Here is a 15812-nt window from a genome sequence, read left to right as displayed (position 1 = left end):
GGGTTTTTTTTTTTTTAGACTGCTCGGAGTGTGTAACACATAACGCCAGCCCTGGGGCCGGCATTAAGTTTTCCATGTTAAAAGGTGTGCATCGGGTACACAGTGATTTTTTGCATGGGGGGGGGGGGGGTAATACTAATAGCTACATCCACATGCTGAGCACCATTGGCTACACGCTGGTTTAGAAGCACGTTTTGGATGTGCTAATCCCCTTATAGAATCGGGTGTTAGACTAGCGTGTCCAAAATGTGCATCCAAGAGCTCATTAGCCTGTGTGCTAGGTTCAGCGCACAATACAGCATCAGCCTGAATATGCTTTTTCATGGTAGCTTGCACTTTTTAGTAGAGGTGCACAGCAAAAAAAAGTTTCATTTATTTTTTTTCATTTAGTGCATAGTGCACACTATATCAAAGTGAAATGGAAAAAAAAGAATGCATTTCTCTATTTTTTAGGGTGGGGAATTGCTTTCCTGCTCTGCCTAATTATCACTGAGGTTATCTATTCTCTGCAAGCTGCCACTTCAGCGCAAAGGAGAGCAAATCCATTCCCTTACTCCCACTCCACTACCTCCTCCACCTAGTCCTAATACCTCACGTCATAGGCATGAGGCAGTAAGGACTGGGTTACCAGCGTTAAGCAACTAAACAGTTTTCCAGTCAACTGGAACTGTTTTTAACTTGTACAGACTGTTTTTCGCCAGCGGATTTTTCAGTGCTCTCGCGCTCAAAATAAACCAGGACACTTTCCTTCCTTGTTTCCATATTGAGCTATGGCACCCTGGAAGGGGGCGGAGCAGCTACTCCACGCATGCGCACCAAAACGTCACAAATTGCCGCGGATAAGAAGCTCATATATTCCAAAAGCCGTCCCTGGTGTCCTGGCAGTTACACCTTGTATTTCGGGTACTACTGTGTGTAGTCTCTCTTGACTAACGAGAAAGCAAGTTTTGTGTAATAAACGCTTTAATACTCTAGTTGGGCATAGTCGTTTCCAGCAGACAAAATCCATCAGGGAACCTGGTGCCAAAGAGATCAACACAAGTCACAAATGTGGGCGTGCGCGTGAGAGGGCGCGCGACCTCTAGGTTCCTGCAGTCGAGTGTTGACAAGTAGGCGGTTTTCCTGACAAATTGATCTGCTTTTTTTAAATTTATAGGCGGTTTTTTTATTACCGTACTGTTACACAAAAAATACAACTTTTTCCCTCTTTCAGCTCTAGCTAACACCTTGAAAACGAGGAAACATTCCGCATGCGCACTAACATGTAAACGTCATCGACTGCCTGCCGGCGAGAACCTCCTGGAATCTTAACCACCGCTTCCGGTCTCGCGGGTGACTAATAATGTTGCGCATGCTCCTCGCGCTGTCGCTGCTCCTATCTCAGGTACGGTGCGCCGTAGTGTTTCCTGACTGTAGAGAGTAAGCAGGGAAGGTTTGTGTTAAGAAACGACGTTGGGCTCAGATAATATAACTTGAGGATGGTAAGACATTAAACTATCTTTATTGTGGATAGTAGTAGTTTGTTTTATGTCATGGCTATATTATTCGATGCTATGAATGTCTGTACCGCGCTGCGGAAACATTGTTGGGGAGGGGCAGCGGACGGGCCGGTCAGAGATGGAAGGCCCGAGGCGCTGGCGAAGGATTGGCAGTGCAGAAGATGCCGTGAGAGCAGCGGAAGCCGCTGTGAGCGATGGCTCCTGGGATTAACCGGTACTTGCGTTCAGGATGATGGAATGATCAGTAACAGATGGGCTAGTGGCCCGCGGTTGCCATGGGAACGTGAAGCCCGAGTATGGCATTTTGATTGCATGCGTCCAGGGGTACTGAACCATGGGAGGGGCGCCCCCTCCCTTGCTTCAGGTGGCTACTGTTGACGCACCCCCCCCCCCCCTTTTTTTCCAACCCCTCGCCATGCTCCAGGTACTAGTACTGAATCAGTTATCCTTTGCGGCCCCCGCCCTCCGACCAGTATCCCCTCCCCACTCGTTGTCCTCTTCCCCTATTACTATGCACAAAGGCTCGCTTGATAGTTACTGACTCTCTTAGAGCTTGGGCGCTGTCGGTGAAGTTGTTTTGCTTGTTGAATTCTTCCTAAAGTAGACATGAGATGAATGTCAGTATATAAAAATAATAAATAAATAAATAAATAAAATAAGTGTATATTGGCATTCGGTAATGTGTGTGTGTGTGTGGGCGTGTTTTTTTTTTTTTTTTTTTTTTTTTTAATTACAAAAGATCTGTGGACCTTTCAGTTTGGAGATAGGACCAGGCATTTGAAAGTCAGAATAATAATGGAATTGACGTTTTGAAAATAAAACAAAAAGTTTTTGAAAAGTAGCTATAACTTTATTATTGGATGTATGTAGAGACTGCTTTTTTCATAAGACTTCTGCTGAAAGGGTATTAATTACTTGACTTAAATGAGTTGCTTGGTTATATAAAGTGCTTTGTGATAGAAAAGCTAGGATCAGCACTTAAAACACAATATAAGTTTCCATTTAAACTTATTCATGTCTTTTAGTTCAGATAATGGTTTCCTTGTAGGTTTAAATATGTTTCACTTAACTGTACAGTATTGAGATTGTAGTTAGGCCACATGAGTTTGTATAAATAAGGGTCAACAAACAAGTTATATACTTTTTTATTGGATTATCACCTGCAGCATTGTTTCCTTACCTTTTCAAGCCCAAGGCATACCTACACTAACAAAAACATTGTATGGCATGCTGACCTCCATGGAGCAGGTAATGTGGACATAGAGCTAGGGAAGAACTGAAAGCTATGTCATTTAAACTTTAAAACACTGGGAGAGATGATACAAAGACTCATATGGATGATGGATCAGCTATCTCCTAAATACAAGTGCAGGATGAGAGAGATGGGCAGCCAGCTAAAGAGGTCATTTATAAATTTGTTAGGCTGTTATTGTGCGTGATAAATACCGCATCACAATTTGCATATGCAAATTCAAAATTAGTATTTGAGTGGATGGAGTTTGGGCAGAGTAAATGGAAATGAGGGTTTGCTAGCACTGCGTGTGATAGTGTGCATTACTGTATTTCGGGATTTAGCTTTGGAAATAACTACACCTTTTTATTTGCGGTACGGTGGGAAAGGTTTTCATCGAGGCTGAGATTACGTTATCGCAGCACTTATCACATGTGATAAAAAGAGGAAGGATAACGGACACACCTACCAGTCCTTCCAGGCCCGATTAAAAACACCTGTTCTTACCTGGTTGACCTTCCTAAAACTATAATGTTTGTGGTGAGTTTAACTGTTGTATGATACTGGATTTGTTAGCAGGCTTGCCACAGATGACATCAAGTGGAACCAACAACCTCAAGAACAGGCAAGGCCAGTTCCAAGCCCTCCTAGGGAAGGCCCTGTACCGCAGGCAGAGCCATGGACCCCGCAGGGTCGTGGCCCAGGGCTGTGCATAGCATGCAGGCGGCCACGGTGCAGGAGGTTCAGGGAACATATCTTTCCTCCGCGAACATCCTAGCTAGGCATGCCAGAGGACTATGGTTTGTAAGTATCACCTCAGCTCTCAGGCTATCCTGGAATTATATGAAGAAATCCAAGGGGATTTGGATCTGGCCTTACCAAGCTGTTAGCTGCTTGCCATGAAATGAAGGGTGGCCCCTTCCAAACGACAATAGGTGTGGTAGGGGGAATGTCAAAACCACTTTTTCATCACAGCAGTCCTTATTAATTGCTACAAAGCATTTCCTCCTGACAGGCAGGTCTTGGACTTCAAGAGAGGCTTTTATGCCTTTGCAAACTTTCCCAGTGTTCTGGGAGGTATTGACTTCCCTCACGTGGCCATCATTCCACCCCGTGACAGGGAGAAGATATACTACAACAGGAAGCTTTTCCACTCCATAAACATGCAAGTGGTCTGTGATGCTCGAATGCGCATCCTTGATGTGGCCAGATTCCTGGGAGCTGTGCACAATTCCTGTATACTTAGGCAATCGGGACTCTGCAGATTTTGAGGACATCCTTGTACGGTGATGGTTGGCTCATATGTAAGACAGACGTTTCTTTCTATATCCATCTCAGGCTATGTGTTTGTGGCAAACAGCATGCAAATGGGGGGTGGCTGGGGAGGAGGAAAAGCATTGCTGGCTTGACAAGTGACTTGTACAGTTATGTCGGCAAGCATTTGGCCCATGGCTTGGCTTTTTTGCCCCATGTTGCAGACGCCTGTAAATCCAGTGACAGCAAACAATGTACCGGCCATAAAGCTTGGGGTGTGAACAGGAATTATACACTTTCTACGTGTTCATTGTCACAAAGATCCCTGTTCCTATCCTCCCATTGGGAGCTATTTATATCTCGCTGGTTAATGACAAGTTTGAACTATACACACTGCTGGCAGTACACGATCACATGTGGCTGGTTAGTGAGGCGTCATCCAGATTGTTGCCCACAGTTCTCCTAGGACAAGCAGGATGGTAGTCCTCACGTGGGTAACATCATCAGATGGAGTCCGGCACATAAAACATTTGTCAAAGTTTCTAGAAACTTTGACTGGCAGACTGAGCATGCCCAGCCTGCTGCTATCCGCGCGTCCATGCAAAGTCCCCCTTCAGTCTCTCCTTTTCTGCAGTGCAGTAGCCTCGCAGTTGTGGAGCTCCAAACCCTTGAAGCGATTTGGTTTTTTTTTGTGTTTTTCAGGGGGTTTTCTTTCTGTGTCGGGACCCCCTTCACATTCAATTCCCAGTAGGTACTCTTGGCTTTTGCCTCCGCAATTCGGAGTCTATTCCCGACTCCCAATTCTGGGGGGCACAGACAGGTTTTTGTCGGTGCCCCCAGTGCCCGCGGACCATGTCCATCACGGATCCGCATGAGATGTATCCTCTGCCTGGGGGCCTCGCATGACATCCAAGGTTGTCATTTGTGCGACCAAATGACCCCCAAAGGGCGTCATGCTCGCCTGGACAAAATGGAGAAACGTTTTGGCTCTCCAAAACCCTCCACTTTTGACTTGGTATCCTCCACGCCTAAGGTCCACGTCTCTTCCCCTGGCAGTCTTGATCTCCAGTACCCCTAAGGATTGCGGAGAGGGAGATCGATCCTCGGTGGTCTCTCCCTTTCCTCTAACCTTGGGGTCGTCGTCATCCTCTGTGCCGGGGAAAGACCGGCCAAGCACTGAAAACCCAGGAAGCATCGACAACGGTCACCGTCCCGACATAGTTCAGGAGCAGCGAGCCGCCACCGAAACGGCACCAGCCAATGGAGGCCCCATCCTCCATTGCCCCTGGTAGACCAAGGCGATCCCCATTGGCAATGGTGCTAGACTCTGTGCCCCCTCATGATTCCTCCAAAGGTATGCCGGCGATGCTTCGTCCCCCTCCATCAGTCCTCACAACACAGGACTTCCAGGAGGAGTTGGACCAAAGGGTGCAATTGGCGGTGCACAAAGCGCTTCAGTGTCGAGCTGCCGGCGCCACCAGTGCCCGAGCCTCCGCCTTCCATGCTCGCACCCCTGCTAGTGCGTCTGGACGTCCTTTTTGGTGCCCTACTGATGGAACCGGTGCCCGAGTGGCCCCCAATGCCTCCTTGCCCACCAGTGCTCTCCACCAGAGTGATCCCGGGTCCTCCGAGGAGGATGAGGCCATGGGGACAGGCTGCCAATGCCCCTCTCGATGCCCGAGGGCCCATCAATGCTGCCAGTGCCTCCACGGCTCTCCTTCCCCTTGGGGCCCAGGCTTGGTGTCCCTCCCGGACCCTAGTGAGAAGGAGGGGGCCCCTATGACCTATGGGGCGATGATTCCTCAGACGTATCGTCTGAGTTCTTAGATGACCCCCTCTCAGAGCCTTCCACTCCTGAGGAACGGTGTTGCTCCTCACCCGAGGATCTATCTTTCACCAGCTTCGTGAGGGCAATGGCAGAAGCCATTCCCTTCCAACTCCTGTCAGAGGAGGAATCCCTACATAAGATTCTGGAGGTCCTCCAGTTCATCACGTCAAAAGAGGTCGTGGTGGTGCTGGTCCATGACATCTTTAAAGAGGTCCTCCTCTACATGTGGGAACACCCAGTGTCGGTGGCCCCGGTGAACAGGAAAGCTGATTTGAATTACCTGGTTCAACAGGCAGTGGGCTTTGAACACCGGCACTTACCCCACTAGTCTGCGGTGGTGGAGTCCGCACTCAAAAAGGCCAGATGCTCCTGGACACATGCTTCTGCCCCTCTGGGGCGTGAACACTGGGAGCTCGATGGCATTGGGAGAAATGTACAGCTGGTAGGCTGACACAATATGACTGCAACTTGTGGAAGCAGGTCCAAGATTTTGCGGATAGCCTCCCCCAGCAACAACAGGAGTCCCTTATGGCCCTCGCCACGCTGGGCCTGGAGGCGGGTAGACACAAGGTTAGGTCGAACTATGAAATCTTTGAGACTGCAGCCCACCTAGCCATTGGGGGTGTCAGCACTAGGCGGCTGGCTTGGCTCAGAGCCTCCAACCTCTGTCCGGAGGTGCAGGACAGGCTTGCGGACCTCCCCTACACAGGAGAGAACCTGTTCGGGGACAAAGTGAAAGAGGTCATGGCGCAACTGAAGTGTCAGCATGATACTCTTCAGCAGCTCTCCGCCAGCCCCTCTGAAGGCCCTTCCACCGCCAGGAAGTCTTCCAGGCCGTGCTCTTGCAAGCCTTCTACTGGCCAAGGAAATACTTCCCTCCAGCTGCCCACACTCGGCCACCTCGGCCCAGTCCCAGAGGCCGTGGCCGACAACAGCGGGTACCGAGGGCCCAACCAGCCTCCCCAGCAGGCCCTGTCCGCTGGTTTTTGACTAGCGGCGAGGGGGCACGAGCCAAACGCCGGCTTCCATGGCCGCCGAGCCCCCAGTCGGTGACAGGCTCCTTTGCTTCGCCCACTGCTGGGAAGCGATCACTTCAGACTGTTGGGTCCTCTCCATTGTCCACCAGGGCTACCGCCTAAACCTCACCAGGCTCCCAGAGACCACTCCCCCATGTCCATCGTGGGATTTGTCTGCCCATCAGGTTGTCCTCCAATCGGAACTTTTCACCCTTCTAGCGGGCGCAGTAGAACCGGTTCCCTGCGAACAGTGGGGGCATGGCTTTTACTCGAGGTACTTCCTCATTCTGAAGAGAAGTGGCAGCCTGCACCCCATTCTCAACCTCAGGGCATTGAACTCTTTTCTCGTAAGAGAAAAATTCAAGATGGTGTCTCTGGGCATGCTGATTCTGCTCAAATGAAGAGGAGACTAGCTCTGCTCCCTCGACTTGAAGGAGGCTTATGCCCATATTGTAAATGTCCCCAGCCACAGGAAGTGCCTCTGCTTTCTGATGGGGACAGCACATTTTCAATACAAAGTGCTGCCCTTTGGGCTGGCATCAGCCCCACGCGTCTTCACGAAATGCTTGGCGGTGGTGGCTGCCTACCTCAGGCGTCGCTTGGTCCACGTCTTTCCATACCTGGACGACTGGCTAATCCAGAGCGACTCAGTCTGAGGCCATGAATGTTCTAGCCTTGGCGATCAACACCTTACAGACTCTGGGATTCGTTATCAACTTCCCCAAGTCACACCTCAGTCCGTATCTACGGCTGGGCTTAATCAGTGCCAGGTTGGATATGGCACAAGTGAAGGCTTTTCTGCCCAGACACCGAGTGGTCACTCTCTCTTCGCTAGCTACCCTCGTTCGCAACAAAGTGATGGTACCAGCCCGTCTGCTTCTCCGCCTGCTGAGCCATATGGCGGCCTCTGTCCACGTGACCCCCCCCCCTTGGCCCACCTCCGCATGAGGGACCCATAGTGGGCCTTGCAGTGTCAATAGTGGCAGGCATCCCAGGATTTGCAAGTGACAGTCACAGACCCTCTCCGTCTCTCCCTAGCCTGGTGGGAAGCCCTGTCCAATCTGGAAATAGGACTCCCATTCCAGCCTACCTCACCTTGGGTGGGGGGCCCACACGGTCAGCCTGCATACTCAGGGCCTTTGGACTGTGGCAGAGTCCCATTGCCAGATACATTTTATGAAGTTGCGGGCGATCAGGTACGCCCTGTGGGCCTTCCAGGACAGGCTCTCCTCCAAGGTCGTCCTCATCAGAATGGACAACCAAGTGGCAATGTGGTACGTCAACAAGCAGGGAGGCACAGGCTCCTTCCCCCTCTACCAGGAGGCATTGCAGGTCTGGGATTGGATCCTCTCGAAGGGGATGTATCTGCCACATATCTGCCGTGCCACCTAAACAAGTTGGAGGACTACCTCAGCTGGTCCTTCCAGCCACATGAGTGGTCCTTGAACCCGGCGGTAGCAGCCAGCCTATTCCATCGCTGGGACACGCAGGACATGGACCTGTTCGCCTCTCCCCACAATCACAAGGCGAGCATGTTCTACTCCCTGATCCCGGGGAAGGACCGTCCAGCCTGCGACCGTGTTCTCCCTTCACTGGGGACAAGGTCTTATGTATGCGTACTCCCCCAATTCCACTCTTCTCTAAGACTCTGGTGAAGCTGCAAGAGGATGGGGACCATGATTCTGGTGGCACCCTCCTGGCCAAGGCAGGCGTGGTTTCCCCAACTCCAGGATCTGTCCATGAGCGCACCGGTTCCACTGGGAATGGCCCCAGACCTATCGCAGAAACAGGGCACTTTGCGCCACACGAACCTCTGGGGCCCTGGCCCTCACGGCATGGATGTTGAGCGCATGATCCTCCAGCCCCTGCAGCTCTTGGACGGGGTCTTCAGGGTCTTGAATGAATCCCAGAAACCTTCCACTCGGAAATCTTGCAGCTTAAAGTGGAAGTGTTTCTCCATTTGGTGCGGGGGCCACAGACTGGACCCTTTCTCCTGTCCGTTCCCCCGCCTGCTGGATTATCTGTGGCACCTGTCCGAGGTCTGGCCTCCAGACGAGCTCGGTCCAAGTACACCTCAGCGCCTACCACCAGGGGGTTGCTGGGGCGCCCATTTCAGTCCAGCCACTGGTCGGGCGGCGCTTCATGCGGGGCCTGGTCCAGCTGAAGTCCTTGCTGCACCTGCCGGCAACCCTGTGGGATCTCAACGTTGTCCTGGCAAGGCTCATGCGGCATCCGTTAGAGCCTCTCAAATCCTGTGACCTGAAGTTCCTCACCTGGAAAGTTATGTTCCTGGTGGCGATCACTTCCACTCGCAGGGTCAGTGAGATGCAGGCCCTGGTCACGTACGTTCCCTACACAAAATTCTTCCATGATCGTGTTGTGTTGTGCTGTGCACGCACCTAAACCATAGGAAATGTTGCCTTCTGAACTGTTTCCTGTGATGCTGTAGAGCAGGGGTCCCCAAACCTTTCAAGGGAAAGAGCACCTAGATCATTGCAAATCACCAAGAGGACCAGAGGTGTGAGAGAGTAGTGGAGGGGGGAAGGCTGTTCACGGTATGTCTAGCCCTTTGGATGATTTGAAATTTTGGGAAAAGGAGAGGACAGGATTCCCAGGAGTGTAATAGATAGCATGCCTTTAATTCTAGATTTCACAAAGTTGGTAACCCTTCCACAGCCCCAGAAACCCTGCTTTCTGCTTTTCCCTTCCCCTACATTTACCCCTGAGGTGTGGATGTGGTACTCCTCCCTCTTCTTTCTCTTCTGTCTCACCCCCCCTCCCCCCTTCAATCACGCCTCTCATTCACCTCCTTTCTCCTAACCACCACCTCCTTTCTCTTCTCTCAGGCCCTTCACTCATCTTGTTAACTCCCATCTCCTCCCTTATTCTGGCAGGGGCCTAGGCTGTCTCCACTAGCATGGGTGCAGCTGACTCTCCTCTTGTTGGTGAGGTCTGGACCTTCCATCTAGTGGCTGTCTTCGCTGGTGTGGGTCTTTCTACTGCACTCTGTCCCACTCAAACCACTCTTCCCCATGCAATCTTGTTCCCTTTATAGTTCCTCCTCTTTTCCCTATCACTTTTTTTCTCCTCTTTCTTTCACCCATCTAATCCTCTGTCTTTTCTCTAACCCTCTTTCCCCACCTCACCTAATGGGTGTTTTTCCAGCCTTTGAAGATTGGGAATTCTGCTGGCACTTAATGCAGTCAGAACCCTACCGGATGTCTCATCTTCCTCCTCCTAGCGGGGGTAGGAACCTTCACAGTCACTGTAAAATTGGTTGCCCTGTCACCCCTGCTGCATATGCCCAAATTAAAAATGAAAAAAAAAGTAAACCTTGCTGTGTGGGCCAGTCTGGCTGTGAGCAGAGAGAGTTTTGCTAGCCAGAAAAGCAAACTCCTCTGGATTCAGCATGTGGGCTGTAGTTTAGGGACCCCTGCTGTAGAGTATTCTTAATACCACAGGTTTCATTTGTATCTACATGGATCATGAACTCCTTTTGACATTAGATTTTAATTTTAGCATCCATAGTGAAAGTTAGAGCATACCGATTTGGTTCAATGGAAGTTGCAATCATATTACACTATATTTAAGTTCTAAGGATATGTTTGTGTTTTTTTAATGGATGTTTAATTTTTTTTTTCTGTTTGTTTCTAGGAAATGGCTATTAAAGTTAAATGACACTGCATAGGCACATAAATGAAGGAACAGCTGTTCTCCAAGTGTTTGTGCTAAGTCACTGGAAGAGTTGCTCATCAACAGGATTTGGTAACTTACTACCATGAAGAAAATAAGTCTTAAAACATTTCGCAAGTCATTTAACTTAAATAAAAGCAAAGATGAAAATGACTTTGTAGTCGTTCAGCAGCCATCATTGACTAATGATTTTGGTAAAGATGACTCGCTATTTGGCAGTTGCTATGGCAAAGATTTGGCAAGCTGTGATGTAAACAGTGAAGATGAAAAAGGTGGTAAAAATAGACCAAAAAGTGAAAGCTTAATGGGTACGTTGAAAAGGAGACTTTCAGCAAAACAGAAGCAGAAAGGCAAGAGCAATGCCTCAGTGAATTCAGTTGAAGATGATACCTTTTCATCCTCCTCTGCCCCAATCAGTTTCAAAGATGTGAGAGCTCAAAGACCTTTAAGGTCCACATCCCTCCGTAACCACCATTATAGCCCGACTCCATGGCCCTTGAGACCTACCAACTCGGAAGAGACCTGCATTAAAATGGAAGTCAAAGTAAAAGCACTGGTCCACTCCTCCAGTCCAAGCCCAGCTCTGAATGGTGTTCGGAAGGACTTTCACGAATTGCAGTCAGATAATTTGTTCCAAGAGCAAAACAATACATTAAAAAGTACAGCATCTCAAAATGGAGATTTGCATCTTCATATTGATGAACATGTGCCTGTAGTTATTGGACTTATGCCTCAGGACTACATTCAGTATACTGTGCCTTTAGATGAGGGAATGTATCCTTTAGAAGGATCACGTGCTTACTGTCCTGATAGTTCTTCCCCGATGGAGGTTTCAGCTGTTAATTCTCAAATAGGGAGTAACAGTTTCTATAACAATGATGGACAAGGAGCTCAAGATATAGTAATTTCTCAAGACATCTTTGTAGACCAGGCAGTGAATGGCTTGTTAATTGGCTCCACAGGAGTTATGTTGCAAAGCCCACGAGTTGATCACATTGATGTTCCTCCACTCTCACCATTGCTACCTCCAATACAGAATAATCAAATCCAAAGGAACTTTACTGGGCTAAATGGCACAGATGGCCATGTGAATGAAAGCATGCGCTGCCATTTAAATTTTGATCCTAACACTGCCCCAGGAGTTGCAAGAGTTTATGATTCTGTACAAAATAGTGGGCCTATGATGGTGACGAGCCTTACTGAAGAACTGAAAAAGCTTGCAAAACAAGGATGGTACTGGGGTCCTATCACTCGTTGGGAAGCGGAAGAAAAGTTGGCCAACGTGCCTGATGGTTCTTTCCTTGTGCGAGACAGTTCTGATGACCGTTACCTTTTAAGCCTGAGTTTTCGATCACATAGTAAAACACTTCACACTAGAATTGAACACTCCAATGGAAGGTTCAGCTTTTATGAGCAACCTGATGTGGAGGGGCACACGTCTATAGTTGATTTAATTGAACATTCAATCAGGGACTCTGAAAATGGAGCTTTTTGCTATTCAAGGTCTCGGTTGCCTGGATCTGCAACTTACCCTGTCAGACTGACAAATCCAGTATCGCGGTTTATGCAGGTGCGATCATTGCAGTACCTTTGCCGTTTTGTCATACGCCAGTACACCAGAATAGACTTGATTCAGAAACTGCCTTTGCCAAACAAAATGAAGGATTATTTACAGGAAAAGCACTACTGAAAGCTTACGGGAATCTTGCATCTTGCACTTTGGGAACAAGAGATTTGGAATACAGTTTACAAAACTTCTATTGCTAGCAGAATTTTTTGCTGCCACAATATCTGTTTTTGGGTTGTTTTTTTAGTAATTAGGGTAATACATTTTCTTGTGGGTTGGTTTTTTTGTTTTGTTTTGTTTCATTTCTGATTAAGAATTTTAAGTGTATGAAATTACTCTTTCAGCAATTTGCAAACTGATCACAATGTGAATTTATCAGATTCTTCTACTTCTTGTTTTCAACTCCTAGGCTGCTATCCACTGTGATTTTTATGCATTAAGAGCACATTTCATATGTATTCAACCACAGATGGCATACATTTAACGAGGTGAAGGGAACTTATTTTCCATCTTTTTTTGAAATGACCATTTTGTTTATTAAAACAGCAGTCCAATTAAACTGACCACAAATTCTTTAAGTTGGTCAGACATTTCATGTCTTTATTAGTGTTGTCACCATGGCCTTCGTTCTTAATTTCATAAGTGATTGATTGTCGTTTTATGTCCTCCAGGTCTGCATTGGTTCCACTAATCCCTCTGCATATTTTTATGAATGTTTACATCCCATTATAGTCCACTAAACATGATACTTTGTACATCAGTCAGAATAGGGCAGAAAGCACATTGATGGGAGGACCACAGGTATGATGCTGTAGCAGGGTTCATTCATTGTGTATGTACAAGTGGCAGTTGTACCCGACTGTATAAAGGCAGAGATGAATTTCACTAAAACTTATACTTTTATGAGTTTTGTCTCACTACATTCAGCAGGAGGTGGGGTAAAAAATTAATTTGTAAGGAAAACAGCTTGAGGCATATGCCTCGAATGAGAGAGAATTTAGGTGAGGCATAGCACAGCTCACAAGAGGAGGATTTGCATGATGGTTTTTGTGACATAAGTATGAGTTTGTCAGGAACAGACTTGACTAAGGATAATCCTGCACTGAATTTTCTAATAAGAACAAGGTTAATACTTGAAGGGAAGCTCCAGAGGCCTCTGTTTATAAGGCAGACTGCTGCTTTAAAGGTAATCCCAGATGAAACATGCTGATGTTGTAAATTGTGGGATTTGGTTAAACACTGAAATACAATTATTCACGTCATAATTTGAATGTGCCCTGGTTGAGAAGATATACGTAATCCTGTATAATATAAAAGACAGATGTGGCATATCTTTTACAAGTCATCTTAAAATTTGTTCATAATTTTTCTCCTTGTTTAAATCTGAAATTGCTTACATAATTTCTCATGAGCATTTTTCTGTTATGGTTTACTTTTACCATGTAACTTTTTTTAAATTTTGTTTTAGAGGGATTTTATTTTTGGTTAAGTTTCATTCTCACAGGTTGTTGATTTCATTTGTTTAAAATTAGTTATTTGTAGATTCTTAGTCTAGTGGCCATTTAAAAATGATGAATTTTATGGAGGTTCCATAAAGAATTTGAATAAAATTAATGAAGTACTTTATATATAAAAAAAAATTTCCCTATTGTGTTGGTTATAATGGCGTTACATGTTTTTAAGTTGCTCATACCAGTTTTAGCTTATTTTGCTTTCTTTCCATTGTTGTACATGGAAAAAACTTTTAATCTAATAATGAATAAATACCTATGGAATTTTTTTTTCCAGTACCTCAAATCAGAAAATAGTACAAAACAAGGGCATAGAGTTTGGGCAGAAGCACAAAATTGAATTATTGATACTAAATAGTGCACAAATTTAGACACCTTTTTTTAAGGTATAATATGGGTTACAGTAAACTATTTCTGAAATGTTCCTTATTGTCATGTTGGGAGGGGTGATAATTTTCATTCCTTGCCACTTCAGTCTCACATTGAGTTTGAAATGAAGCCAGGGTTTTGCTTAGGTTTTAATTATTATAAATTGATTTTTTTTTGTCATATACTTTTCTACCCTCATCAGTAGTTGATACGAATTACTCAGTCAGTGATATTAGAATAGGTGTTTCCTAATCAATCATCCTTTATTGAAAATTAAAGGGAAGCCAAAGGATTTTCATCCAAACTGGAATAAATGGTGAATGATTACTATCCCAGAATATTAAATTTTTGAAATATACTTGCTAGTTTTAGAAATAATGTATTATTATTAAACCCACTACCTTCTATTGCATTATAGTTTTTCTGGAAGTAAATGGGTGGAGATATCTTGGCTAATTCTTACTTTTATTGCTACTTATTCTGTCCTGATAGCCATGCAAAACCTTCATTTCTCCTTGATGCCAATCTGCATGAAGTATTTTGCACCTCTTACGGTGAATTGTGCAATCTGAATTATTATAATGGTACTAAAATTTAGGGTAGTGATAATAGACCACATCTCAGTTTTGAAGTATGTTTGGTCCAGAAAGCTAAAATTGTATATCTCTCTTAGCCCAAACCCAATTGCATATGGTTTTCTTTCTAATTATTTAATAACATATTTTTAAGTGGCTGGTGCAACCCACCCCCCCCCAAAAAAAAAAAAAATCAATGGAAACAGCATATAGGGGCCTATTTACTAAGGAGCATTAAAGACCCTTTAATGTGCATTATTGCAGCACTTTAAATCTGCTGTTCACTTAAATCTGAAATAGTGCAGAGGAAGGGTAATTTAAAAAAATATATTCCTGTGGGAAAGATGGAATGTTTTGTTTATAAATTGCCTGCCTGATATATGGATATGTCCTATTAGCACATAAGTTCAGCCAGAATGAGTGGAAACATTTCTGGATGAGGCAGGGATGAGTTTGCACATTTATGTGTATGTTTGTATTTTCAAAAGTACCTCTGTGTGTAGGTCCACTTTGAAAATTGGTGTAACTTATATTTACATTTGCTGGCTAACTTATGTGTAGTGTTTAAATTTTTTTTATCATCTAAAAGCATATCAAATACATGGGTTAAAGCATGTGTTAATGCACATTTTTACTCAACTAAAACTACACTTGCTTTAATAGCAACATTAATGTAGATTTTTGCATTAATATACATTTTGCTATATTTAAATGAGCTAATTTGCATTCTAATCAGTTAATGTAAATTTGTGCACAAATCCCCCTTTGATAAAAACCACATTAATGCAAGCCTGTTAATGCTAAAGCAAGGTGATAACACCAATTTAATGTTAATGCTTTAGTATATGCTAGAAAATAGGCCCCATAGGTTGTGCTGTCCTCCAGATACAGATATTTTTTAAATGGGGGATATAAACAAGGCACAATCAGGCCGATTCAGTAAACTGCATGGGAGAGCTGGCACTCAGAGGCGAGCGCCCACTCTCCTGGACGCACGATTCAGTATGCAAATGCGTCCCTAGTGCCTCCTTATTGGCAGAAGTGGAGGCTCTCAGCGGGTTTGACAGCCGACGCTTAATTTTACCAGCGACGATTGTTGAACCCGCTGACAGCCATGGGTTTGGAACACAGACGCCGGCAAAATTGAGCATCTGTTTTCCAACCCGCGGGCATATTTATTTTTAAGGTTTTTTATTTTTGGGGCCTCCAACTTAATATCGCTATGATATTAAGTCGGAGGGTGTACAGAAAAGCAGTTTTTTCTGCTTT

The 15812-nt window shown here is 45.8% G+C and overlaps 1 protein-coding gene across 2 annotated transcripts; it reads left to right on the top strand.

The window, feature by feature from the left end:
- Positions 1 to 865: 865 nt before the first annotated feature.
- Positions 866 to 14802, top strand: SOCS6 (suppressor of cytokine signaling 6). Of its 2 annotated transcripts, XM_029590894.1 has the most exons (3): positions 866 to 1109; positions 1214 to 1384; positions 10483 to 14802. In XM_029590894.1, exon 3 carries the CDS (start codon positions 10607 to 10609, stop codon positions 12209 to 12211), a length of 1605 nt encoding a protein of 534 aa, XP_029446754.1. In that variant the 5' UTR covers positions 866 to 1109; positions 1214 to 1384; positions 10483 to 10606; the 3' UTR covers positions 12212 to 14802. The 2 variants fall into 2 exon arrangements, with proteins under 2 accessions (XP_029446754.1, XP_029446755.1); XM_029590895.1 differs by lacking the exon at positions 866 to 1109 and having other exon boundaries at positions 1376 to 1481.
- Positions 14803 to 15812: the final 1010 nt, after the last annotated feature.

This window comes from Rhinatrema bivittatum, chromosome 2, assembly GCF_901001135.1.
Source record: "Rhinatrema bivittatum chromosome 2, aRhiBiv1.1, whole genome shotgun sequence".
Taxonomy (NCBI): Eukaryota; Metazoa; Chordata; class Amphibia; order Gymnophiona; family Rhinatrematidae; genus Rhinatrema; species Rhinatrema bivittatum.
This window is presented reverse-complemented; position numbering and strand designations above follow the sequence as displayed.

Excerpts from the sequence above, each read along its gene's own strand:
- SOCS6 (XM_029590894.1), top strand. The coding sequence starts at position 10,607 with ATGAAGAAAATAAGTCTTAAAACATTTCGCAAGTCATTTAACTTAAAT.